This window comes from Mirounga leonina, unplaced genomic scaffold, assembly GCF_011800145.1.
Source record: "Mirounga leonina isolate KUSES-001 unplaced genomic scaffold, KU_Mleo_1.0 Mir_114, whole genome shotgun sequence".
Taxonomy (NCBI): Eukaryota; Metazoa; Chordata; class Mammalia; order Carnivora; family Phocidae; genus Mirounga; species Mirounga leonina.
Window position 1 is genome coordinate 34,422,503 of NW_023270265.1, and position 27,988 is coordinate 34,450,490.

At 37.8% G+C, this 27,988-nt stretch overlaps 1 protein-coding gene across 6 annotated transcripts in view; it reads left to right on the plus strand.

Moving 5' to 3' along the window:
- ADD3 (adducin 3) overlaps positions 1-24,335 on the plus strand; it is a 124,187-nt gene extending 99,852 nt beyond the window's left edge. For 5 of the 6 annotated variants that reach the window (XM_035028727.1, XM_035028765.1, XM_035028737.1 and 2 more), the window contains exons 3-15: positions 5,831-5,969; positions 10,020-10,171; positions 11,118-11,198; positions 12,053-12,202; positions 12,691-12,834; positions 12,948-13,046; positions 14,154-14,336; positions 14,894-15,151; positions 16,829-16,948; positions 17,398-17,484; positions 19,645-19,768; positions 21,353-21,448; positions 22,080-24,335. In XM_035028727.1, the coding sequence (XP_034884618.1) occupies positions 5,831-5,969; positions 10,020-10,171; positions 11,118-11,198; positions 12,053-12,202; positions 12,691-12,834; positions 12,948-13,046; positions 14,154-14,336; positions 14,894-15,151; positions 16,829-16,948; positions 17,398-17,484; positions 19,645-19,768; positions 21,353-21,448; positions 22,080-22,372 (1,926 nt within the window). In that variant the 3' untranslated portion in view covers positions 22,373-24,335. The remainder of the gene's footprint in view (positions 1-5,830; positions 5,970-10,019; positions 10,172-11,117; positions 11,199-12,052; positions 12,203-12,690; positions 12,835-12,947; positions 13,047-14,153; positions 14,337-14,893; positions 15,152-16,828; positions 16,949-17,397; positions 17,485-19,644; positions 19,769-21,352; positions 21,449-22,079) is intronic. The other variant, XM_035028770.1, reaches the window with a different exon arrangement.
- Positions 24,336-27,988: the final 3,653 nt, after the last annotated feature.

A 27,988-nucleotide genomic window follows, 5' to 3' on the forward strand; every position in this document is an offset into this window, starting at 1 on the left:
AAACATTTTGTTTTTCATCTGGTGATTTTTTTTTTTTTACCATACTTTTTTGGACATGTGTCTAATGAGAGAGCTGTCCAAACTATAATGCTCTGGGGACAAACCAAGTTTTCAAGTAGGATTTTGTTGTTTGAGTTGAAGAATTAAGTGACTTTTCAAAAATCTATAACATTTAGTGAAGATTCATTTCTTCTTCTTCTTATTATTATTATTATTTAAAAAAAAAGATGCATTTCTCCCATTAGATGATGTACATACCTAATTATACAGGAAGAATTTCTCCTTCAAGTAACAGACTTTTAAGATGGTTTTCTAGAGCTTCAAATTCCAGTGCTAAAAACCTTTGAAATGGATTTTGCTATCATTAACTCAATCAAGACTGAGATCAGGTTCTTTACTTTCTTTCCTTATATTCTAGGAAAAGAAGAAGACAAACAAGTTGCCTGGGTGGTTCAGTCGGTTAAGCTTCTGCCTTTGGCTCAGGTCATGATCCCAGGGTCCTAGGATTGAGTCCCGCATCGGGCTCCCTGCTCAGTGGGGAGTCTCCTTCTCCCTCTCCTTCTGCGACTCCCCCTGCTCATTCACTTTCTCTCTCTCCCTCTCTCAAATAAATAAAATCTTTAAAAAAAAAAAAAAAAGAAAAACTCTAATTTACTATTTTATTAATTGAGCATTGAACTAGACACTCAGGGAGACTCTAGCAATGTGAAAGTCACAGTCCCAACCATCCAATATCATGGTGTAGTAGAGTAGGAAAAGTAAATCACAATCTTATGACAGGTACCCTAAGTGTAGTAAAGGTAAATGTTAAAAGAATTTAGAAGAGGGTGGAAAGAGAAGAAATTGGAGATCAGATCTAATTGGGTGATTAAAGGAGAGACTTCAAGAAGAAGGTGGCATTTAAGATGAGTGTTAGATGAAGGTTGAGAACTGATTAGGTAGAGGAACAGAGGAAGCCAGCATTTCCCTTTGATGAAATAGAGTGAGCAGGGATAGAAAAGTACAGGTTGTGATCAGAGAGTGATGAGCAAACCTCATAGGCTAAACCAAAGCATAAGGTAGTAACGGTAGATACAGCCAAAATGTTATATTATGACAGATTATAGAGATCCTGGAGTACCAGACCATCTTGACCTGTTAGGAGTCAGCCCATTTTCTCATCACTTCCAGTTTTAATCTGTTTATATGAATGTTTTTATATGTATATATATGCACATGGTGCTTGCTTTGGATCTGGGTTAACCACCACATACTAGCTATGTGACATAGGAAACTCACTTAACTTGAGCTTCAGTTTCCTTGTTAGTAAAATGAACCTCGTGGGGTTGTGACAATTAAATAACATCAAAGCAAGCCACGTAATGACTAGCACATAGCAGGCAAGTATTTCTGTGAAAATTGTATGCATAAGTTATATACAGTATTGCTGAGTGAAAGCATTTTATGGCAACACTTGAAGATTATATAATCACAATTCCTTAGACTATATTTTGGTTTTCTTGAAGGTCTCCAAAGAATCTATCATTCTGATGGCAGTCTGGCTTATTCACGTTCATGTATTCATGCATTCAAGGTGTAAAAACTCCCACAACCTCTTCTGTTCTGTTTCAGAGAGAGATAGAAGACCTGGTTTATGCCGTGGCTTTATATATGTGTTGTTTGATCTTTTAGCCTGACTCCTCTAGTGGACACTCTAGGGAATTGTTAGTTTAATCTGATTTTAGAAGCCCACCTTGCTGCCCTGTGTATAAATTAGTTTTTCATTCTGCTTTGATGGGAGAAGTCCCAGCTATAAGAGGGCAAGTATTTGGTACTTGTGGATCATCATCTGCTGCTGCTATATAAATTTTTTGCTCCATCATTACAACATAATGCTCTAATCTAGCCTGGGAAGTTCACCCTGTATTTCTGATCACAACGTGCCTGCTGCCTTATTAGTTGTATTTAGTTTCAGTGATACAACGCATTTCCTATAAAATTAGGGAAAGATCCTGTGCCCAGCTGAGAGTTCCAGATTTCAACCTTTACTCCGTTTACATATTAGCTGTGCAACCTTTTTCTTTTTTAATTTTTTTTTTTTAAGATTTTATTTATTTGCTAGAGAGAGAATGAGAGACAGAGAGCATGGGAGGGAGGAAGGTCAGAGGGAAAAGCAGACTCCCCGCTGAGCAGGGAGCCCGATGTGGTACTCGATCCCAGGACTCCAGGATCATGACCCGAGCCAAAGGCAGTTGCTTGACCAGCTGAGCCACCCAGGCGCCCTAGTTGTGCAACCTTGCTCAAATCATTGCCTATCTCAGGACTTTGTTGTGAGATTCAAATGAATCAACTATAAAGGATTATTATATTAACATTGGATTTTAGTAGAAATATGATTAACTGTCATCATAAAGATAAGTATGTTTTTCTTTTAATACAATATTTTAAAGCTTAATAATATGTTTATAGATACATTTTTAAAACCAGCTGAGATAATTTTTTATCATTAGTTTTTATAATGTCTTATGACTTAGGTAATTATCTGAATAATATTTCAAAAATATTTGAAACCTTAAAAATGAGTTATAAATATGTTCATGACAAAAAATAATAAATCTTTTGTTATAGAAGAATTCTTATCTGTTGAAGCACTTACAACTGTATAAAAAGGCCGGGGAAATTTCATTTACTTTGAAAATTATTTTCCTATACTGTGTAGAAGCTATTCACTAGCCTTATAGGGGAAATTCATATATTTCTCTTAATTGATTTTAGAGGGCTTATATATTTCCCCTTATGACACTGGATCATCCCAAAATTTTAGGATGGTGCCCACCATGTTGTGGGATGTATGAAAGTGGAAAAAGCATTTTCACTAATGAAAATAGCATTTGACCTGAGTTTTTGCCTTGGACAATTACTGCCTTGGACAAATTTTTCGACCTTTCTCATTTAGCTTTCTCATCCCACCCAGCAGAAGTGTCTCATCAATTCAAAAATAGTTGTGATTCTCTTGAACAACTGGTTGGTTTTTAATCTTAAAGCCATTGTATATCAGCATACTGAGCAGATTATCTTAATTCATGTTGGCTGCTAGAGAGTTTAGATAAAATTTGGCCAATCTCTAGCAAATGCCTATAGTTTTATAGCATGTACTTTGTATCTTAACCTCCTTCCTGGCTCTGACTAATCTCCTTGTGCTTATTTCTTCCGTAGCTTAATTTTTCTAACCTATATTTGTTTTTGTATAATTTTAATCTATGGAATCTGTCTTAAATTCTTCCTGGAACATTGTGAGGTGGGGTACTCAGTAAAATGATGCCCATTTCTCAGAGCTATTGCAATGTAAATCATGAGTGATACACATTGTAGGTATTATTATTAATTATTATTTTACTGAATAAAAGAATACTGGTTATAGCTGCTTTCAGCTGAAGGAAAGTTTAAACAGGATTTGGTTTCGAAGGGAAGATAGTTTCAGAAGAGTCGACTGGCCCATTGCCAATGTCCAGAAGTTTTCTATAGTTTATATAAAGATAAATGAGTATATCTAGAAGATTCTTTTCCTTTCAGCCTTAAATATGGTAAAATACTCATGTTACTCATCTGTATGAAGCTCACAACCATTTTATGTTCACTAAGTCTTAGAAATGGAGTCTTCTGATCAGTGTAATGTGTCTTTGTAGAGGATATTTTATAGGATAGGTTCTGTGGTTTAAATCATATTTAAATGAACTAGGTACAGTCAATGGAATTAGATGTTTAGAATTTGTATCATTGTGCTGATGATTTACATTTAACAAGCCTCAAATTTGTAAAAGAAAAACCATGTTTAACTGGTATAAACTGTTCCATGAACTCAGAATTCAAATATGGTCACTAGAATTTTTTTTTTAAGATTTATTTATTTATTTGAGAGAGAGAACGAGTGGGAGGGGGAGAGGGAGAGAGAATCTCAAGCAGACTCTGTGCTGAGTGCAGAGCCCAAAGTGGAGCTTGATTTCACAACCCCAAGATCACGATCTGAGCCAAAACCAAGAGTCGTATGCCTAACTGCACCATCCAGGTGCCCCTGGTCACTAGTACTTTTTAAATCACTCAAACATCCACTTGCTGTATTAGTAGAAAATACAGCATCTTCCTCTTGGAATTTCTACTCCCCTCTAAGTTGTCCCAAGAACGTCAGTGGCTTACATAGTCCAAAAGGGTTCATCAGTGACTTCTATATCCAAAATGTGGTGTGTACATATGTCTGCATGTGCGTATGTGAGTCATGCTGAAGTGTATACAGCCCATGGCCACTGGACCTCCCTGGTGTTGAAAACTACTCTTACTCTGTCCAATAGAAGATGCAGGTTCATTGTTGACCCAGATGCCTGTACAGGCCACCATGGTGCATTAGGGAAGGATGACCTCCCTCTTCCTGTGCTAAGCTCAGTTAGGGTATTCCATGGTGCCCCATGGTTGAGCTCCCAAGATTACAGCGGTTAGCACTCAGCTCTTCACATCACAGATACCTCTCAACTGTTGTTCTGAAAGCAACACAAGCATTGAGTCAGGACTGGTCTTAATATCTGCAACCTCATAGCTTCAAACCACATTTCTCCTTTCCTCCATGGGGTTCCTATCCTTTTTTTTTTTTTTTTTTAAGAAGTCCTTTCTGAAAACCTCTGAGTTATGCAGCTATCCTCTAAGCAAGGCTACATCTAAGCAGGGACTCCAGGAGATCTTATTCCCAGCCTTACAAGAAGGCTACTGTTGGTGACTCAAAGGAAATTCACCCTCTGATGAAGATTATTCCAGTGGTCTCCAGGGGGTTAGTATGTACTCCTCTTGGAGGTAGTGATTCCAAGGCAGTTTTCTGCCTTCCTCCTTTTAGGTGAAGTGGAAAAAATTGAACTTAATTTCTGGCAGGCATTCTGCTTCACATGTAACCAAGAGCAAGGTTTAGAGAATTTATATCGCAAGAGCTTTTGTGTTTAAAATGAATGAAAAAAGTCTTGAGCAAGAGAACAAATAATGAATTTAATAAAATAAGTACTGGTTGGGTGTTATGGAAATAAAAATGAGCTATTTCAAGTAATGTGAAGGATTGAGAGGTTTCAGATGATGAATCATATTAGCAACTCAAGGGTTAGTAAAATAGAGAATTTCTCTTAATGTTCAGAATTCTTATTTATATAAACACTGTTTCTGACACATGTACATATGCCTGCAAAAGAAAAGATACAGCAGAATTTGAGAACAGGAACATATAGTACCCAAAGTTGGGGAAAAAATGTCCTTTCTTTAGCACAGTGTTGCAGAAGGGGAGTAATCAGTTCTCCATGCTTATCAGTTTGCTTTCAGTGTTTGTGGAGCTAGGGGATTGCCATGGAAATCATAAATGGAAGCTGTGATGTACTTAGTATGTCTTAGTGAAGACTTCTGCTGTGAGGCGGTCTGTAGTCAGAGCCTTGCCCCATTCAAATAGGGACTCTAGCCTGACCTAGATAATGAGGCTGCTAGACAAGGCATGGCTCTCTTTCCCCATCAGTCTGTACTTAGTCCTCTAGTTCCATGTTGTTAACAGGGTTGTTTCATCTGTATCTGTCTGTTGGAGATGTTATAGTAGCTCATTTTCTTTGAGATTAAGAATTCCTAATGATTTTTCCCTCCCCTGAAAGCGCGCTTCTTGCTGCTGCTTCCAGTGCTTTATTATTTTGTGTTTCATATCTGTTTTAAAGTAGTGTAGATGAAAGCTTATTTAAAAGAGGGATGGGGAAAAGATTGATTATAGAGGAAGTTATGTTTGGATCGTTCTGCTCCAAGTGAGATGTATGTGCTTAGTGGTTATTTTTGTGTGTTTCAGGCCTTTCGGGAAGACCTGGAATGCCTTATTCAAGAACAGATGAAGAAAGGCCACAACCCAACTGGATTGCTGGCATTACAGCAGATCGCAGATTACATCATGGCCAATTCTTTTTCAGGCTTTACTTCACCTCCCCTCAGTACGTCAGTTTTGGAAAGTTTATTAATTTTTTTAAAATTTTTATTTTAATTCATGTATTATTGGTTTCAGAGGTAGAGGTCAGTGATTCGTCGGTCTTATATAATACCCAGTGCTCGTTACATCAAGTGCCCTCCTTAATGTCCATCACCCAATTACCCCATCCCCTTACCCCCTGCCCCTCCAGCAACGCTCAGTTTGTTTCCTAAGATTTAAGAGTCTCTTATGGTTTGTCTCCCTCTCTGGTTTTGTCTTGTTTCATTTTTTGCTCTCTTCCCCTAAGATCCTCTGCCTTGTTTCTTAAATTCCACATATCAGTGAGATCATATGATAATTGTCTTTCTCTGGCTTATTTCGCTCAGCATAACACCCTCTAGTTCCATCGATGTCATTGCAAATAGTTTTGGGAAGTTGAAAAAATTACGATTTTATCTCTACTTTGAATGGCAGCCTACTCTGCTCTGGTTCAGTCCTTAAGTTTATAACGTCTAATACTTAAAGTAACAAAGTGTTAAAAATCTCTTACCTTTTCTTATCAACCAGGCATTTACTAGACTTTGTAAGATTATAAAATAGTTATAAGACAAGGGCCCTGTCCTAGATAAATGTATATTTTTGGTTGAGGAGACATTCCATGAATGCAAAAATGATTAAAACTGCAAGATAACTATAGAAGAAAAACTTACAAAGCAGTTCATAAGAAATTGTCTAATGACCTTTTAAAAGGCTATGAACTCAGAGTTGGAATCGATTGTTGGCTGAAGTGGACTGAGAAAACTATGGAAAAAGAGAGGCCTGAACTAACCAGGCTTTAGAAGATGGAGTAGTTAGAATTTGGTATGAAAGAGGAATGAAGACATTTTACTCATTTAATAATAGCTCTTTGGTGAGAGCACCATTTTGGTGAGCTGAACACTATAAGCACTTTATATCTCAGCAATTTATGTACAGAGCTCACTGCAATACCAGAACAGATATGGAGTACCAGAAGGTACTGTCAGGGACTGCTTCATGTCAGAGTCAAAGGATTGTCTTTTTCTTCTCTTTCATTTTCCTTCTCTTCCTTCATTTCTTCCTTCCTTTGTTTCTTTTTGGTTAAAGATTTATAAGTAGGAGTCAGTGAATTCAAGTACTTTCCAAATAGAGGAATGGCATAAAAAGAGACATGATGATGGAAACATGCTAAGGTTAGGGTGTGTTTGTAGAACTCACAGTGGACCAGCATGTTGGCACATACATATTGTTTAAAAAAACTTTTGAAAGAGTCCCAGTGTGATGTGTAAGTGTTTGAACTAAAACAGGAGTGTGGGTACAAAAAGGAAGAGATCAATGAGAAAAAGGCATCACCAAGGAAGAGTAGAGAAGACTTAGTGACAGGTTTGATGTGGTATTGTGGGGATGGAGTGGGAGAAGAACTATGAGTTCCAAAATCACTCTTGTAGCTTCGGAGAAACCTTCTCTCAGAAGGAACAGAAAAATTCGAAGGTTGAGCTAGTTTGTTTTGCTCTTTCTGTAATATTGAGTATCTGTTATGTTCCAAGCACCCTGTTAGAGATAGGGCATACAGTGATAAACAAGATGGGCAAAGTTTCCTGTGCTTGTGGAGACTAAAGAAAATGGTCAGATAATAGGAAGTGCTGTGCAAATAATTAATAGATGGTGATTTGATAGGAAGAACTAGGTAACTACTTTAGATTGGATGATGAGGGAGAATCTCTCTGAGAAGGTGACATTTAAACTGAAATCTGAATTGTAAGAAGGAACAAACCATACCAAGATCGAGAGAAAACATTCCAGGTAGAAGGAATAAGTACAAATGTCGGGTGGAAACAAGATGAGAATGAATTTGGTGGTCTCTTCAAGGAATGAAAATTAAAGATTATGGCTGGAGAGCATGAGTTTGGGGGGACAAGTAGAACAAAGTGAGGTCAGCAACATAGGCAGAGGCTGAATTATTCAGGGTTTCCCAGCCAGAGTTGGAAGTTTGGATTCTATTCTAACTTTGAAAAGCCATTTTAAGCAGGAGGGTGATTTAGAAAGACCTCTGTGGTTTCTGTGTGAAGAATTAACTGGGAAATTTTGTGGTATTATTAGACAAAAATAGGAATGTCCAGAGTTGGGGATCTTTTTGGCTTGGGAAATGGAGGAAGTTCAACTTTAGGCATGCCAAAGTTGCCAAGAGCTGCCAAGACATGGCTGCAGTTGGAAATACAGTCCTAGAGCTTAAGGGAGTGCCTTGGGAGATGGACATAAAGAAGTATTACTCATAGCTGTGTATGTTGATTAAATAATCATTCAGGAGGGCATAAGCAGGAAAGAAAAGAGTCTAAAGAGAAAATTTCGAAAATTGGAAGAGGAAGACAGGTCAGGGAAGACCAGAATAATAAGAGGAGCTATCCTGAGTGTCCTAGATACCATAGCAGGAAAGAGGAGCTGAGCTGCCAAGGTTGCTGGCTGGAATATACAAAGGCATGGCAGTAGGAGATTTGTGCTCCGTGGTTCAGAGGTCAGGGACTAGAAATCAGCCAATTTGGCTGGAAAATTTATGTTGTGTTGTGGAAAGTAGAAGTTAACATTGGCAGGGAGAGTGAGAGATCGATTCACAGCTGCCTCTGAAATTTTATTAGAAATTATGCTGTTTTGAATGTATGGCTTACATATTGAAACTCGTTCTTTGAATTAGTTCAGAACATTTGAGAAGCTCTCACATTCGAGTGTTGACTTGAGACTTCTGTTGAAATGTTCGCCCCGACCTCCGACTCTCACATGGTAGCAGCCGATCGCAGAGCGTCAGCTGCCCCTTCAGCCCAGGCTTGTGGCCTCTCTAGTGCCTACAGTCTTCAGCAGGCCCAGTTTCAGCCCTTACGTGAATCTCCTGGCACCTTGTAGGCCTTCACGTTGGGCTTTTGCAAAACTTAGAGCAGGGGAGTAGTGAGGCAAAAGGTGACTTTATAAAGAATGGATTTACAAAGAGAGGGGCTACAGGCAAGGAGAAAATGAGGCGGCCTATTGAAAGCATTACATGTGAGGCGAACTCAGGGATGGAAAATGAGGAAACCTGGAAGGCAAAGGATGACGGAACACGGTGATGGATTACGTATGGTGGCCCAGGGAAGGTTACTTCTTGTGTGAGACTGTGGGAATTGTAGTACCAGCGCATCAGAAGACTGAGGAGGAGTGAGAAGGTCAGAAAAAGCAGGGAGATAAAATCGCTTTTAGACCTTTTTAATGTGTATGTTGTTGGTTGCAGGCCGTTAGAAGCAGTAGGCTGGAGGGTGGGCAGGAGGCCCTAGTCACAGATAAAGCTCAGGGTGTCTTCCACACGGAAGTGACAGTGAAAATTCAAGAGTCTGTAGTGTTTTCCTGGGGAAAAGTAAAATGAGAGGGGAGCATAGTGGGGGACTGAGCTTTGGGATGGAGCCACAGAGGGCAGAAGGGAGGAGAGCTGGTTGGAGGAGAAGGAAGCAACAGGTGAAAGGGGAATGGGAGGTCCAGGCCGTGTCACACAGGCCCGCAGAAGAATTCCAGGGGAGAGGTGGTAAATGGTGTCAAGGAGAACAAAGACCAAGAGAAAGTGGAACATGGTCACAGTTGAAGTTAGTGGTTGGGTCACTAAAGCCCAAGACTAGGTTTTGTTGCTTAGTGACGGCTAAAGGCAGACCGGTTTGAATGCATTCTTCTCTATCTTAAATAAATTTTTTTTTAATAAATGTCAAAAGGGCTATTAGAAAAGTAGCTTTCTGTTGAGATCTTTTCATCATAACATTAGCAGTAACCTCAGTATTGATAACACTTTCGCCATTAGGATCCTGTGACCATTTTCCTACCAAGTCCCTCCCTCACAAGTCCAGTACTAGGTGAAATAGCAAAGATTGCTGATGCGCATTTTAGCTCTGCGGGTACTCGTGTGAAGGAAGATAAGCTAAGGAACGTTGTGTGGGCTGAGAAGTTTCACATCATTATTTACAAGGCTGGGACGCTCGCAGACTCAGGCTGCTTCCAGGTACCGCGTTACTTGACGTGAATCTCTCTCCACAACTTTTCCTTTTAGGTCTCGGCATGGTCACACCTATCAGTGACCTTCCTGGGGCAGATACAGCCTCATACGTGAAGGGAGAAAAGCTTACCCGCTGTAAGCTTGCCAGCCTGTACAGACTCGTGGACTTGTTTGGATGGGCACAGCTGGCAAATACATACATCTCCGTGAGTTCCTTGGCTTTCGATTCCTTTTCTAAAAAATCCCAGCCAGAAGGCAGCTGTACTCCTCTCACCTTAACTCGTAAGTCCAGCCAGACTTCATTTTCTGCACCTAGCATGCTGGGTTACAGCCAACTCCTGATTTAAACCTTGTCTTCAAGGGAGAGGCTACAGTTAAGCTCGCTTTCTTCTCCACTTTCTGTCTGTGGTGTCCCTTTTGTTCAAACCAGCTGTAGAACCTATCCAAGAAGAAATTCTTCTGGCAGAATTTTCTCTCTCCATATTAATTCTGTTTGAGCATGAGTGTCACTAAAAAGCACTTGGGTTGGGGCAGGAAAAATAGAGGGGATCAGGGAAGTTTCCTCCCTGGGCTTTATTTTTTAAGTAGATTTTTTCCATTATCTGTTTTCATGTTGTCACATTGGAAAGCCAGACAATATTTGGAGGCTTATGAAACTGGTGGTGGAAGTGGCTCAGGTGCAGTCTTCCTTACACCTCTTCTTCCCTCCCGGCCGCTCCTTAGTTTCCCCTTCATCTCCACTTCAGCTCCTTCCCAAGAAGAGACTCTGTTCTCTTTCCTTTGCCCCTTTTCCCTTAATTTCCATGTTGTAAATCGAAATTATAGTCATTACCACATTCAGTTAATATTTTCTCATGCATGTAGCTGACCCTAAGCAACCTTAGAACTCCCGGGATAACACTTCAGGTAAGTTCAGTAAATGAGAAACTAATGTCAGAAATTTTTAGCAAGTGCTTGAGTGTTCAGGGAAGAAAACTTTTCAAGGGAAGTTTCCTGTTGCACACCTTTAATTTCTGCTTTCTTGCTTCCTGTCATCCTCCCCCCACCCCCGATCTCTTACAGTTATTCACTGCAAGTATATTCCCCGTCGTATTTACACTGCAAAATAAGAACACCTTACAGTAATTACCTATTTTTTTTTCTTTCTTTCAGGTGAGAATAAGTAAGGAGCAAGACCACATAATAATAATTCCTAGAGGCCTGTCTTTTTCTGAAGCCACAGCCTCCAATTTGGTATAATTTTCATTCCTATGTTACTTTTTCTGTCCTTCTTTGTGCTTTTCTTACAGCTTTTAGTTTTTAGTACAGGACAGAACAAGAGAAGGTATGGATGGGAAAACATTTGCTAATGAACAGAAAGAGTTTGGAAGGTTATGTTGATTTTTTTTTTTAAGAAAAGCTTTAGGGGTCAAGAAAAACAAGGTAGTTGAAGAGACTAATAAATAAGTTGGTCTTATCAGTGAACCTATCCATGCTTTGAAGGGAATCTTTCGAATTTTTTTCCACGCTGTACACTCTGGAATTTTTTTAAAACCCACACACAAAGTCTGTGTGTATTTTATAGATAGATTTCAGCAAAATTCAGTTGGTCTGAGCAGAGGGGCTGACTGTGTAGCATTTTATTTTTCCATGATTATGCTCATAGCCAGTATCATTGGCTTCTAGAATGGCAGGAACTACATTGGTTCTTGGTGCTGCAGTGTTAGCAAATGGACATTTTCCAGCCAGTTTAGTAAATGCCAGACCTTGTCCAGACCTTTAGTGAAGAGTTTTAAGTTATTTGGCTTTTTAGAAACTACTACTTATAAATTCTAAGTTTTGTTGCAGACTGCCTGTTTTTTGTAAATAAAGTTTAATGGGAACAAAGCCACACTTTTTTTTTTTTTTTTACAGTTCTTTATGGTTCTACATAAAGTGGCAGAGTTGAGTAGTTGCATCAGAGGCCCACAAAGTCTAAAATATTTACTGTTTGTCTTTGACAAAAAAGTTTGCCACCCCCTGGTTTAGCTGGTGGACCACAGGCAGACTTTGATACATGTCTTTGATACATTGATACCAATTAAATATGTCTCTCTGATTTTTTCCAGGTGAAAGTCAATATAATAGGAGAAGTGGTTGATCAGGGAAGTACTGATTTGAAAATTGACCACACAGGCTTCAGTCCCCATGCTGCAATCTATTCCACACGTCCTGATGTTAAGTGTGTGATCCACATCCATACTCTTGCAACCGCAGCTGTAAGTCGCTGAAGACTAAACCCAGCAATGGCTCTGGGAAGTGTATTTAATTTCCATGGTTTTCCTTATGTGATGCTTTACTACCTGCACGCTTTCACACTGCATAATCATTCAGAATTATATTCAAAATATTAATCCTCTGAATACCCAGAAAGCAAAAGTTCCTTTGGACCAAATGCTGACATTATAGGAGACACCTGGAGAGATAGCATTGGCCTTTTTAACTAATCAGCTAATAATTGGGTACTGAGTTCTTTGGAGCAAAGTTTCTCTCATAATATTTGGCACAACATTTAAATTGACTTATATCCCCTAAATCCTTCTTTTTTCCCCCTCTGGAAGAAGTGACGAGCTGAAGTGGGAGATGGGCTGGAATGGTGAACACAGTGAATAGGCCAGTGCTTCCTGAGCTGACTAAAGAATCAGGTTCCTAGGAGAGTGTAATTAGTAACTAAATGTGTCCTCTTGACATGGACCCAATCAAATAGGTATCCTCCATGAAGTGTGGGATCCTTCCAATTTCTCAAGAGTCCCTCATCCTGGGAGATATTGCCTATTATGACTACCAAGGGTCACTTGATGAACAGGAGGAGAGAATTCAACTGCAGAAAGTTCTGGGGCCAAGTTGTAAGGTATGTAAGTAGAGTTTCTATCGAAGGAGCTATTTTTGTTGCTGTTGCTGTTGATGAAAACAGTGTGAGCTATGCCAGTTATTTAAAGTGATTGCTTTGGGATTCTATTTTAGGTGCTGGTACTCAGAAATCATGGTGTGGTAGCCCTTGGAGAAACAGTTGAGGAGGCTTTTCATTATATATTTAACGTGCAGATAGCCTGTGAGATTCAGGTAGGAAAAATTATCCTCCCCCCCCACACACACACTTTTTTTTATTGCTTTGTAATTTGCTGTTGAGATGGGTTTTGTATTTACTTATTTTCAAAGTCCTATTGGCTTTTTGTTTTGTTTGTCTTTTAAGAGAAGTTCTGTTTTACTTGAATAAAAAGGGTCAGCTCAGTTATCTCTTGAATTGAAAATAGGGTGGGAAAAAAGTGTCACATATAAATACACACAAATTTGAGTGCCTCATAAACATCATTTTCCCCATAATCCTTCTTTTTAAGATAGTGTAATTGTACACATCTCTGTTTTTACCCTGAAGTGGTGTGGTACTAATTGAGAAACAGAGGCAACTGTCAGTCCTCAAAGATCAGATGTATTATAGCCACTTTTGTAAAAAGTGTAAGAGCAGGGTCAGAAGTCTTACTAACTTGTGCAGTTTCTAACAATTGCACGGCCTCAGATTTATTATAATAGGTTGGATAGTTATCAGCCACTTTTTTCTCAGAGAAGCTGAATGTATTTTTAACAGACCTAATTTCCATCTTCAAGAAGATTCTCTTGAAGCAAATGGTAATAATCTTAATTTATTGGAAGGGCCACAAAAAAGGGGAAAAAACTTTTCTGTCAGTTTTAATGTCTTAACCAACCTTTTTTTTTTTTTGCTTTAGCAGTTCCTCCTCTTCTCAAATGAAGCTATGAAAAGCTTGATTAAAATGAGCTGACTTCTGCCTAAATATCCTTAAATTCACAGTATAGTGTCTATATTCCTTTAAAATTAGAACTTTCAGGAAAAAAAAAAAGGATAACCATGGGAAAGCTGCAAGATAACTTTAAAATTTGGCAAGAGAATTCAGTTTCTTGAAATACGTTAAAAGGAATGGCTCTAAATGTGTTTTCCATCAGGGAGGGTCAGAATCCTGGAAGGTATCTTTTTCAGATAGGTAGAAAAGATACTTCAGCTGCCTGTTTTCACAAGTATATTGCCTTATTTTTGTTGTTAGTAGCCTGAACAAGTGTTATAGGTATTTGCTGAATTAAAATTATACCTTTTTAAAGGTAAAATATTTATAATCTTTACAGTCTTGTGCCTCTCTATTTTGCCATTGATTACAGGTGTGGGCATTAGCAGGGGCAGGTGGAGTAGACAATCTGCTTGTGCTGGATCCTCAGAAGTACAAAGCTTTCACTTACACTGTGGTAGCATCTGGAGGAGGAGGAGTGAATATGGGTTCCCATCAAAAATGGAAGGTTGGCGAGATTGAGTTTGAAGGGCTGATGAGGACTCTGGATAATTTGGTAGGTGAAAAATTGTACATAAACTTGGTTTTCATGTCTTCAGATTCAGGAGCAAATGCCTCCATCCCCCTTTGGACTATCTGGGGCCCTCCTTATGCCTCTGGCATTCCAGTGTAATTTTACCACATTTTTAAGAATCATACGGTGAAACATGCAGATGTCATCTTAAGATTTTACCCTCTTCCACTAAGGGTCAGAGATAGATTGCCTTCAGACCCTGGAACAAAGACTTAAATGAGCACTGAGATTTGGCTTCCACAAAACTGGAAAATAGCTAGGAAAATGTTTCTGGTCAGCAGTTTTGAAATTACCTTTGTCAGGAACAGTTGTGTGAGTGGAAATAGCATTGTCAGCTGGAATCTGTTTTAACCAAATCTTGAAATTTGCTTAATTTCAACTCTAGTGTTATGTGGAAGTTATGTGGGGTTTGAAAGATACTTTCCCCTTTATTTTTCAACAAAGGAGTCTTTTTGATCATTTATTTAAAGAATTAGAGTCCAGATGCTGTGTTTGGTACATGTTTGATCGCTTCAGATGTGGTTTTTTTTGTCCCTTAGGGGTATAGAACAGGCTATGCTTACAGGCATCCTCTCGTTCGAGAGAAGCCCAGGCACAAGAGTGATGTGGAGATCCCAGCAACTGTGACTGCTTTTTCCTTCGAGGATGACACAGTGCTACTGTCTCCTCTCAAATATATGGCACAGAGGCAGCAGCGGGAAAAAACAAGATGGCTGAACTCCCCAAATACTTATATGAAAGTGAATGTGCCTGAGGAGTCTCGGAATGGTGAAACCAGTCCCAGGACCAAAATCACAGTATGTCACTATTTATATGGTTCGCCTTTACGAAATATTTTGCCTAGTTACTCATGAATTGAAAGTTCTCTGTTAAAAATACTGGGAAAGCAGAATATAATAATAATAACCTGTCATTTATCAGTTATAAACTTTGTAACAAGATACTTTGTTTTATGGACCATAAGTGAATTCTCAGTTAATTCTCTTAATACGGAGAGGATGCTATTTTTCTCCCCCATTTTATAGATGTGAAAACTGAGGCACAGAGGGATTAACTAATCATTTGTGAATAGTAAAGTCAGTATTTGAATGCATACAACAATGACTCTGGAGCCCTCTTCTTAATCCACTATTAGCTACTGCTTTGCAGTTTATATTACACCAGTGAATCAGAGCTATAAAAGTTACCAAAACGTAATGGTGCCAGAGTTTCATGAATTACTGCACATATTTATCCTTAGGCAAGATCTTGTAGAGAGAGAAATGGGTTGTCTTATCTTTTTCAACATTTTGCTTCAGATTTGGTTTAGTTTTAGAGTGCTTATCACCAAATATCCTCTAAATACTCAAAATTGTTCATCCTGTCATATCAATCAGTACCATTCAATATGGAAGTGCCTAGACATCAAAGCGTTTCTCCCTAGTCTGTAAGATTTCTTATCTCCTGGGGTGCCTGGGTGGCTCAGTCGGTTAAGCGGCTGCCTTCAGCTCAGGTCATGATCCCAGGGTCCTGGGATCAAGCCGCACATCGGGCTCCCTGCTCAGCAGGGGAGTCTGCTTCTCCCTCTGACCCTGCTTGTGCTCTCTCTCACTCTCTCGAATAAATAAATCTTAAAAAAAAAAAAAAAGATTTCTTTTTTTTTCTAAATTCTTTTTTTTAAGATTTTATTTTATTTATTTGACAGAGAGACAGTGAGAGAGGGAATACAAGCAGGGGGAGTGGGAGAGGGAGAAGCAGGCTTCCCACCGAGCAGGGAGCCCGATGCGGGGCTTGATCCCAGGACCCTGGGATCATGACCTGAGCCAAAGGCAGACGGTTAACAACTGAGCCACCCAGGTGCCCCCCAAAAAAGATTTCTTATCTTCTAGGAAAAGAACATAATTAAACTCCTTAGTTTCCCAGAATTAATTTTATTGACAGACTGATGGCCAACCATTACTAATCTTGATGAATATTAGCCTTCTTTTAGGGATATAATATGGGGTGAAGAAGAAGAATTCTGTAGGACTCCTATCATTCTGTTATATTATGGGCCACTACCAGATTACTCTCTTTGTAAAATGCTGGTCAGGGGGTCCTTGAGTCCTTTTCGGTGACTTAGCCATCATCAGTTGAAGAAACTTCAATGCAGGCGCCATCTCTGAATGTGAGTTAATACGAGATCAAGCTCTGTATCTGTGCTTGGAATGTTTTGAGCATCATATTTGAAAATGCCAAAAGGGGAAAATTTAAGTAGCCATATAAATGAGTATTCATGTAAATAGTAATCACATTTTTTTAAGTGAGTGCTAATCGTGAGCCTTTTTCTAACTAGTATGAGATATACAGTAATTGACCGCTAAATACTGCTTAGTGAAATTCTTTAAAATATTGGCAGTGTATGCTCCCTCTCCTTGGGTCAATAAACAGTTACCAAGAACCTACCCTTGTTCCTTAACACAAAGCTTCATTCTATAAAATTTTTTATTTTTTAGTGGATGAGAGCAGAGGATTCTTCTAAAGTTAGTAGTGGAACACCTATCAAAATTGAAGATCCAAATCAGTTTGTTCCTTTAAACACAAACCCGAATGAGGTACTAGAAAAGAGAAATAAGGTAAGATGTGGTCTTCTGTGGCCAGGGGAGGCATTTTTTATACTGTTTTATGTTCAAATAACTAGTGATTAAATCTGATTAATACCAAGCTTGGGGGTTTGAATAAAGAAGATTTTGAAACTCAGTGTAATTGTGGCTTGTATTGAATATGTCCAGCTCTGTGCTAGTCAGTGGTAAGCGGGCTACACGGGGAGAAGCACTAAACATATTGCTGCTGGGTTAGTGAGAGTGAGCCCCGGCGCTAGTGGAAAATGTAATTCTCTAACCACATAAGGCAATAGAAATCACACATCAGGAAGAGTGGAGGAGATGAATGTGCGTTGTTGGGATGGGTGGAGACAGGAACGAAAAAGGCTCTGGGTGGTCAAATAGCAAGCCTGTGGGAAAAGAGAGAGTAAAAGTCATCTACATACTTGTCCCCAAGAACTTCTTATTGTATTTCAATTCAGATTCGAGAACAAAACCGGTATGACTTGAAAACAGCAGGACCACAATCTCAGTTGCTTGCTGGAATTGTTGTGGATAAACCTCCTTCTGTAAGTCCATGAAGCAATATGATCTTTGATTTATATCTACCACATTAATTTCTTTGTTTTTTATATATGAATATTTATTTTTACTAAAGTTAATATAAGCACAAGTTGAAAAGTCAAGTAACTGCCAGACTTAAAATATCACCTTCAACTTCCAATTTCCAGGGGCAAGGACTTTGTTCTAACATTTACCTTCACGTTTCTAAAGAGTTCTTGGCCTGTTAATTTTAGATCTCAGTTGATTTCATCGAATCTCTGTCATCAACTGTAAGAAGTACCGTTGTTTTGTATATCACTAAAAGAGAAAAAACTCTCACAATTATGATTGTAGGAAGCTATCAATCATTAGATGAATCCCGATTTCAGAGATGAGAAAATGTGGGGGAAAGATTATATTACAGTTTCCTGGTTAAATCAGCTTTCAGTGTTACTATTCACAGTATTCAGTGTTTACTGCTGAGCCAGGTAATATCCCATGATTACAAATCCTTTCTTATACTAGTCTCTGACCCCTGGAGTTAATAAGTGCCTCCTTTTTTCGTTGGCTTAGTATTTTAGGTACATTGGCTTAGTTCTTCCCAAACTTTTCAAAGGAATTTTAAAGCCCTTATTATTATTTTCCAAAGGGTCGAAGGTAACAGGTAATCTCCCGTTACTCTGTCTTTGAAGGTAACAGGTAACCTCCCGTTACTCTGTCTTTCGGCCCAGATCTGGACTGGTTGCTCTTTAGGCCAGCTGCACAGTCTCATCCTGAGGATTCCTCTGATTCTTGACTGTGTAGTATCCCCTGTTTCCTGCATCGTGTCTTCCAGTTTCTTGATTTATTCCTTTATCGATGAGCATATCCTCTTCCTAGCTTTCTGAAAAGGGATACACAGAAGGTAACAGCTTGAAATCCTGTGTCCTATCCTCAAATGTTCATATAATAGACATAGAATTCTAGTTTAGAATAATTTACCTCAAAAATATGGAAAGCATCACTCTGTTGTCCCCTAACTCCATGTTACTGTTGAGAAGTAGGAGAGGAGCACTGTGATTCATGTGACTTTGTGTAGGGCCCTTTTTTATTCTTTTAGATCTCTTCTACATCCCTGCTGTTCTGAAGTTTTACGATGATGTGCTCTGTAGTAGATTTCTTTTAGTCTTTGTTCTTAGCATTCAGTAACCCTTTTTTTTTTTTTAAAGATTTTATTTATTTATTTGACAGAGAGAGACACAGCGAGAGAGGGAACACAAGCGGGGGAGTGGGAGAGGGAGAAGCAGGCTCCCCGCAGAGCAGGGAGCCCGATGCGGGACTCGATCCCAGGACCCTGGGATCATGACCTGAGCTGAAGGCAGTCGCTTAACCAACTGAGCCACCCAGGCGCCCCTCAGTAACCCTTTTCAATCTGCAAAGTCCTATCCTTCAGCTCTGGGAATTTTTAAAATGTATTTGTTCAATAGTTTTTTCCTCCAATCTCTTTTTCTGTCAAGATTTGCTGTTAGTTGAACCTCTTCGATTTTTCTTTCCCATTTTCCATCCCTTTGTCTTTTTTTCCTGTTTTCTGGGAGATTTGCTTGACTTTATTTTCTTATCCTTCTGTTTAATTTTCTGTTTTGATGTATTTTTGAAAAATTTTCAAGACTGCTTATTCCCTGAATGTTTCTTTTTTAAATAACACCTAGGCTTGAGCGCCTGGGTGGCTCAGTTGGTTAAGCGACTGCCTTTGGCTCAGGTCATGATCCCGGGGTCCTGGGATCGAGCCCCACATCAGGCTCCCTGCTCCGCGGGAAGCCTGCTTCTCCCTCCTTTATTTTCCTTGTTTCTTCTGAGTTCTCTTTTTTTTTCCCCCCTGGTTTCTCCCTTCCATGTTGGAAGCGTTCCTCAGGTGTCTAGTAATACATGGCAGTCTGTTTATATTTAAGAACAGGGCACTGAAAAGCCAGTCAGATGCTCTGGGTGTGTGCAGAGCTTGGGAACTGGTGAGCTTCACTCTAAGGTCACTGGTTGTTTCTCTGGAGAATCCCCAAATGTTAATATCTGTAGTTCTTTTATCTGAGGCCATTTATCTGGAGAATTCTTCAGTTTCCTACAATTTTCCCACCATCATTCTGGGAGCCCTCAGAACCCCTAACCCAGTTCTGAAGAATAACCTCTGATCTCTCAATGTTTTTCTCTGCAAGACCATGCAATTTGAAGATGATGATCAGGCCCCACCAGCTCCTCCCAACCCCTTCAGTCATCTCACAGAAAAAGAGCTTGAAGAGTATAAGAAGACAATTGAACGTAAACAGCAGGGCCTGGAAGGTTAGTTCATTTTCAGATTAAGCCTTATAACCATACTACTAACAGCAGAACACCTTGAGTTGGATGGAAGGCAGTCAGTGTTTTGTTTTTTTTAAATGTTCCTTCTGTAATTGATTGTGCTATGTTATCTCTCCCAGACCTTACTGAGTGTGGGTGGAGCTAAAATGCAAAGAGCCACCATAGTCCATGTATGTTAGCATGTAGAAAAAACAGTTTTCTTCCGAAAGCAATCTGATGGCCAGCAGAAAGTCTTTCATAGTAATGTGAAATCCACAGATAAGAATTATCAGCTAAAGTAAATACAGATACAGTAATAGATTTAAACATTACAGCATATATTGTACGTCTTTTAAGGCTTTGTAAAATCTCTCTTGTTTTTGGGTGTTGCAAGGTGCCAGTATTATAATCTGAAAAGCAAACTGCCGAAGTTTTGAGGTGACTTTCTTTAAGCACATGGTCACTCTCATGAGGTTGAGTTTTTCTGACTTCAGAACCCTAAGTAAGGATTATATTTAAAAGTTGTTCATGAAACCCCAGCTAATTAAATGCTAGCTCCCTTTTTCTCAAAAATAAGAAATTCTTTATAGCAGGGGTTCTCAATCTTGGGTCTTTAGATAAGCTCCAGACAGTCCATGAGCCATCTGAAAAATATATGCTTAATTTTATATGATATACATTTGGGGAAAGAGGGCACTCAGGGTAAGGGACAAGAAGTCTGTGACCCCAAAAAAGGGTAAAAGCCTCTGCTTTAGAGCATCTACAACATATAGTTGAAATTTTTACCCAAAGCAGAACCAATAGATAAAGAATTTTTGTCCATGTTAGGTATCATGTAGAAAGAATTGACAGCTGGATCACCCAGGGAATGATTTTTATCAGTATGTTAGTTGGTGCCTTTGTCACAAGAGGGAGTCATCCTGACTCATTAATGTGATTATGCTAAATGTTCTAAGTGGTATTAGTGAATTTATTTATTCTAACCTAAGGTTGGAAACTTTGTTTTTCTATTTTGTAAAATGGTCCCTCTTTAATCTCTCATTTTTTGAAAGCCTAAAGATGCCAGGTAATAAGTACTGCACTCTAGAACCGTCACCTTTTATATATATATTTTTATAAATAGTTTCTTCCACATTCATTATGGCCTTCTGAATTAGCTCACTAATATTGCTCTGACAGGAATCACTAATAGGATATTGTTCAAAAATTCAGTGAGGCATTCTGCCTCATGAATGTAGCATCATTGGTGAGACTTCATCATTCTTTTCACCTGGCTGCTCAATATATTTTGGTTTTCTAACACTCTAGCAAAAGCTAAATGCATACATATTATTTGCCTGGTCTGTGAGTAGCCATGCTTCCTTATAGTAAGCATGTATGTAAACTTATTATTAGCAGCCAGAAATGTTAACACATTAACCTCCTCTTAATGCGTAATTATTGATATATGAGATAGCTGTTAGCATGCTCAGCTCATTGCTGAAGAGTTTATCATATGTCTGCAGGTGTTCCAAGTATGCACTAACCTCCCTGAGATCTTACGCTTCTTTGTTTTGCATGGCTTTTAACTAAACTCTCATCCAACAGATGCTGAGCAGGAATTACTCTCAGATGACGCTTCATCTGTTTCACAAATTCAGTCTCAAACTCAGTCACCGCAAAATATCCCTGAAAAATTAGAAGGTATTCACTGTAACTTCCCATAGCATTCACTGAGTTAGTCTTAAGAGTTTGTCCTCTGTCGTTTGTTTTCATGTAAAGAAATTGAATGCCTGATTGCAATAAGTTTGCCATGGATTTTACTTAAAGCTCCCAATAATTTTATATCTCTTTTTTTATTAAATGGTGTGCTACTTTTGTTCATAGTTTATATTGATTTACCTTAATCGGGATTTTGGCAACCAGTAGTTCTTAAGAATTTGTGAAATTAAAAGTGGTTTGTCCCACATCTTCCAATCAGAAGCATGAAATCTTTTTCAGTTTTGATTGCCAAATGACCCCAAAATTAAAGAAAAATACATGTTGTCTTCCTCATTTATACTGATTTGATTTACAATGAAACTCAAATCATCAAACCAGACTTATCTATCCTTCATCCTTTGGTCTAAAAACTTTGTCCCCTTCCCCTTTATACCATGTGAGAAAATCAGCTTCATGCTAATAGATCCATAGTCTATTAAGATAATGATTTATCTTTATTGAAATTAAAGTAATGCCTTAGTACATTGCTGAAACGTTTCAGTTTTGTAAAATAAAGCAAAGATTTTAACTATATAAAATAACCAAAAAAAAAAAAAACCCTCCCCTTTTGTAGAAAACCATGAGCTATTTTCCAAGAGCTTCATCTCCATGGAAGAGCCTGTCATGGTAGTGAATGGCAAGGATGATATGCATGATGTTGAAGATGAGCTTGCTAAGCGAGTGAGTAGGTTAACTACAAGCACGACCATAGAGAACATCGAGATTACCATTAAGTCTCCAGAAAAAATTGAAGAAGTCCTGTCACCTGAAGGCTCACCTTCAAAATCACCATCCAAGAAAAAGAAGAAATTCCGCACTCCTTCTTTTCTGAAAAAGAACAAAAAAAAGGAGAAAGTTGAAGCCTAACTAAAGTCTTTTTATAATAATTATTATTACAATGTGACATTGCACATTTAAATACCACATTTAAGTTGATCATTAATATGCAGTGGTAGATAAGATTGGGGGTATGTAGCAAACCGGACTTTAAGAACTGGAAAGAGATTTTACTAAAAGAAAAACATTATAAAAAAAAATCTCAAATTCATCTCTCATTTTATATGTCCAAAAAAGGTTTTTGAATTTTTAAATACTTGCTAGTTTTAGTTAGCTCTGCCCTCATGAAGTATTACTGTAATTCACCACAAACAGATATCTGTCTGAATTACTTCAGGCCTTCTGCATAATATCTGTTGGAAACAAATTACCAGTGAACAAGCGAGAGAATTTTTATTTCTCAACACCTGCTTCACTGGGTAATCAGATTATAATTTTTTACCATGATTATTGACTGTACCTTTTGGGTTCCCATTGTTTCAGTGGGCATTAACAGAACGCTTTAAAAGCTTCTAAGAATCTATGGCATTAGTATACACTGGCACATAATTTTTTTTAAAAAAAGTTTAGGAAAAGATTCATTTGGAATTTTATTCATAGTATAAAATTTCCTCACCTGAAGTAACTTTCTTTGCCAAAAAAAATCATTTTAGTAAACTATAATTTTTGAAAACTTCCTTTTTTATTAGTTTAGAAAGCCCCTTATTTTTCAAGAAAGGGGATTTTGTACACGTAACATGGGTTATTTAGTTTAACTCTGGTAAAAACGATTTTTGTATGTTGAGATGTTTGTATACCATTCAATTTAAGCATCATAAGCATATTAGCCAATCATATAACCATAGAGCATATTTGAGGCTGCTTGGTACTAAGTATACTTAAATATAATTCAAGAATCCAGGGACTTGGTATCAAAAGGGGGATTAGAGCATTTCAAGGTATAACTAGGTTCATATTTGAACCTTATCATGTATTTTTCTCTTAGTATTGCTAACAAATGAAGAAGCTCTCATACGGTAACCAAATGAGAAGGAAAAGAGAAGGTGAAAAATGAAGGGAACAAAAGTGGTGTCATGCAAAGAATTCTAGTTTGATAAAGACTCATAGTCACGATAGGATTTGAAGCGTAGTTTATTTGAAACATGTCCCAAATTGCTAAAATTCTGCTTTGCCAAAATCATATTTCTTCGTTGATATTTGAGTTTTAAAAGGGTCAATTCCTTTTAATTTCTGTATCTTTAGAAGGCAGTACTAGAAGAAATCAGTGGGTCTGATCCCCCAGTGAGAAAACCTACCACTTCTTGATTTTTACAAAATTTTCTTATCTTGTTTCAGTTAACTTTCTTTCTAATGTAAATACAAATTTAAACCTAGACTTAATATAGTTTTTTGCCCCCTTCACCCAAGTGATGTCACAAATCAGTGTAAAATCAATGATCCAAAATGGTCAGTGGGTAAAAATAATCCAAAGTGTTTCTGGAGGATGAGTTGGCATGTAAAAAAAAATCACATTGATTACAGTGTGTTCTGGGGCTGGTTCTGTTTGACTGTATGTGTATGATGATGCAAAGTTGAAACAGAGCCTGGAAATTTCATTCTAGATCTCACTAACTACTGGAATCAGTGTGTTAATCTCTTAGTGGAAACTTTCAGTTGCTTAATTCTGTATTTGAGGACTTTTTTTATGTTCTACATCATTTATGTTGTATTACAACGTATGTAGAAACAGTAACCTGTGAACTGTGCTTTTCCATAACTTTTTAAATATATATATATATATATCTTAAATGAATGCAGTGTGCATAAATATTTTTTAAACGCAACAGTGAACTATTTGCACCTTTTGCTAATGCCTCTCTTTACTTGCTTTGGCATAAAGAATGAGCCAATGAACCTCTGTGTCCTGTGGAAAATGTATAAATGTTATCTGATATTGCTCTTAGATGTAATGCTAATTAATGTTAAATCACAAATAAACAGTATTTTAAATAGATGGATTTGGTATCACGAACTTTCAATTCAGGGGTGGTTGCTTAGCCTGAATTACTTTGTGGAATTTTGATTTTTTTTTTAACCGCAGTGAGATTTTGAGTAGGACTATTGCTTCTGAATAAGTGATGTCCTGGTATATTTATTTTCAAATTAGTTGAAAATTCACTATATAAAAACCCTTCTTGTTTCAGCTCATATTAGAAGAAATGTTCCCCAAGTGACCTATTTTTTGTCTTGACAGTGTATGGTGACCTTAACTATATCTCTGGGATCTCAAGATCCTGGAAGGACTTAGGACTTTGATTCTCAGTCTCAGTTCTACTGTCCAGATCTATGGATGTAGAATAGAAAATGTTGCAGAATATGTGCTGAGTTTATTCTATACCTTACCCTTGTCTATGACTTTTATTTATGTAACAATGTGACAATAAAAAGAATAGAAAATAGGTTACAATTCCAGCACATTAACATTGACAATAAATCTATTCCCTTCCAACTCTTGATGATTTATAGGTAGATCTTATATATATTGCTCATCGTGGTGTGAATGTAATTTTATTTTGGGTTTTTTCTCCTTAGCATAATTCATCCTAGAAGATTTTCAAACCCAGTCCTTCACAGGAATGACTTCTTGTGATTCTTTTTTCCACTTTGTCCTAAAAATAGAGTGCAAGAGGGGAAATCATGTTAATTGAGGGTTCTGGTTCATTGAAGTTTTTACTATAATTACCCATTATAAAAATGAAGGGTTTTGGGCGGAGAAGAATAGATTCATAGTCTTGGGCATATTTAATTATTACCTTGGCTTGTAAATAACCCTGTGGTGAAAAATTGCTGCTTTAGAAAGATACTCATTTCAAAATTCCCTTCCATAAAGCAACAAAGACCATTAACTTCAGTTGCATTTGAGAGTCATTGTGGCAAGAAGGTGTGCTGCCTGCCTGCCTGTTCCCTCCAGTGTTCAGTGTTTTCATTGAGCGGTGAAGAGAGCGAGCCGAATGAATCCAGTTGTAACAGCACTGGCTTCTCTTAACACTAGCTTTTAGGGTTTTTTGTTTTGTTTTGTTTTGTTTTACATAGGCAAAAAACACATAAAGGCAAGCTGGTTATTTTTTAGACTCAAGGGTGTTACATATACACATCCAAATTGCCATCTTGACCAAACTGATTTTTAAAAGAACAATCTTTTTGGCCACTAGAGGGTGTAATAGACTTAACAATCCACTATGTGCATTAAGTTCTTGCCCTTAACTTCCCCGTTAGTCGGTAGGCACCATGTTTGTTGTCAAATACCCAGAACTCAGAAGACATTTCCTTTGTTGCTTATCATTCTCTTCGCTAGATTGTTCTCAACTTTGTTGTCTTAACAAGTCCCATTTCACTAATACAGACACCACCAAGCAAGGACTCTAATGCCTATGGTGGAAAACACATTGAAACAATATTTGAAGTGAGGTCTCAGGAAGAAACCATGGTAGAAAATGACTCCTTGTGCCTCTGAGTGGCAATATAATGCTTTCTTCAAAAATTGGCATGTTTTGACTGGGGAGATTAATTGATAATCTCTTGTTTCTTAATGCCTTCTGTTACCAAAAATTATGCTAAGTGCTTTTCATGTATTACCTCATTTGGCCTTCCCAACATCCCAACAAAATAGATACTATCCCCATTTTGTGGATAATGAGACTAAGGCTTACAGAAAATGAAAAGGGAGTACTAACATTTCACCCATCAAAAGTCAGATATTTAAAATTACTAGTGACACCTGTGGGCCAGACCCAGTGTGGCTCCAGTGTATTTTTTTTTTGAGGTTTTTTTTTTTTTTAGGCAGTTTCCTTAGTTTGGATTAAGTCCAACCATGCTGAATTCACGTTTTGATATAAGATGGGATATAGGCTTAGAATAAAACATTAACTCTTGATTTGGAAGACTTTTCTTTTTCTCAACAACTCACCCAAGAATGAAGAAGTTGATGAATACCTGCAAAGTAGGAGTGACCTGTGGTGATACTATCCTTTACTATAAGGAGCACCCCTTGAATCTTTACCGTGACACCTGGAAGACAAGGTATCTCTATACCTGTGCTTAAGATGCAAAAAAGACTTGGGTAAAAGCCCTTTATCTTTTCCTTGTGTTTCCTTTTTCATTTTCAGTGTTGGGGACAAGGAGAAACATTCCAAGGGAAGTGTTATTTTAAAAACCTGAAAAGACTGTTTGGAGAAGTAGTTTTACTTTTTTTCTTAAGCCTTGACCTTTTATTTTTTTTTAATTTTATTTATTTTTTAAGTAAGCTGTAGGCCCAGTGTGGGGCTTGAACTCCCAACCCTGAGATCGAGAGTCTCATGCTCTACCCACTGAGCCAGCCAGGCACCCTGAGCTATATAAGTAGTTTCAAAGATCAGAAGTATACTTTTATTTACTTACAACTTTATTTAAATAAATATACTTGGAGATGATCTTTCTTGGAGAAAAATCTAGCATACTTGCTGGAGATCAGAACAAGGATAAGCCTTTTGGGGAACTTTTGATAGAAAAAATAACTTTCATTTCTAAAAGATGACCATTAGAGGGCAATCCTGGGTCTAAATTTAGTTTTAATTAATCATGAGAACTTTCATTCAAAATATTTTTGAGCTTCCATTTAGGACTTTATTCTGATTATGCATTGCTAGATGTACTTTAAGGTTGAGGAAAGTTTAAAGATACCAAATTACTTAATTTATTCCTTCAGCCTCGTTTTCTCGTTCTGACTTAAGAAGGATCAGTCCTTCAGAGAAACTGTGCTTGCCTAACATCATGCAGCTCGTAGGCAGCGAAGCCAGGAGTTAAGCAAAGGGCTTCAGGTCTGCATCTCCTGCTTTTCTACTGTGCCATAGTCTCCCCTGGAAGCTCATCAGGTCGTGACCTAGGAATAAATACAGTTTTCTAAAGTTCTCAGCAAATTCATATGTTGTTACAGAAATCGTTAAGAGAAATCTATTGCAGGACTGAGCATGTATATTATGTAAACAATAATTGTTTTTCCTAAAGTGTCAAGTCTGCAGAGAGATTTGTGTATTCTCTCAAATTAATCAAGGTGCTGCAACCTGTAATATTTTAAATGTCATTTATACCTTAAATGATAAACTGGTACCTTTTGATATTCCTTCCATAGCAAAAAAGTTATATGTTTTATCTAGCAGAAAGATAGATGGGTATATATGCAGTCTGTAATTTTTCTAAGGCCTGTATAATTTCTGGTTGGGTAAGTCTTGATACTGAAGCAATGGTGAATGTTACTGATTAAGCTACCTTTTGTTTTATTCCTACACAAAGTACTTTAGGTTTTGTCATTCTCCAGGGCCAGCTTTGACCCTGCTCACAATAGTTAAAAAAAAAAAAAAAAAAAATTCCCTTATTTTCAGTCCCAGGTAATTACCCATCACTAGACAAAATACTAGTTCCTTGCTAAATTCCATACCTTAAAATCAATAACATTGATTTTATTAATCCAATTTTGTAAAAAGCAAAAGAGGAACCAGAGTAGTATTACTAATCTAATTTGGATGTGCACTGATAAATATTAAGTTTCTAAGAAATTATTCCAAAACTTTTTAGCTGTGTTTTTAAGATGACAAAATACATAGAACAAAATCTTGTCTATAATCTTGTGTC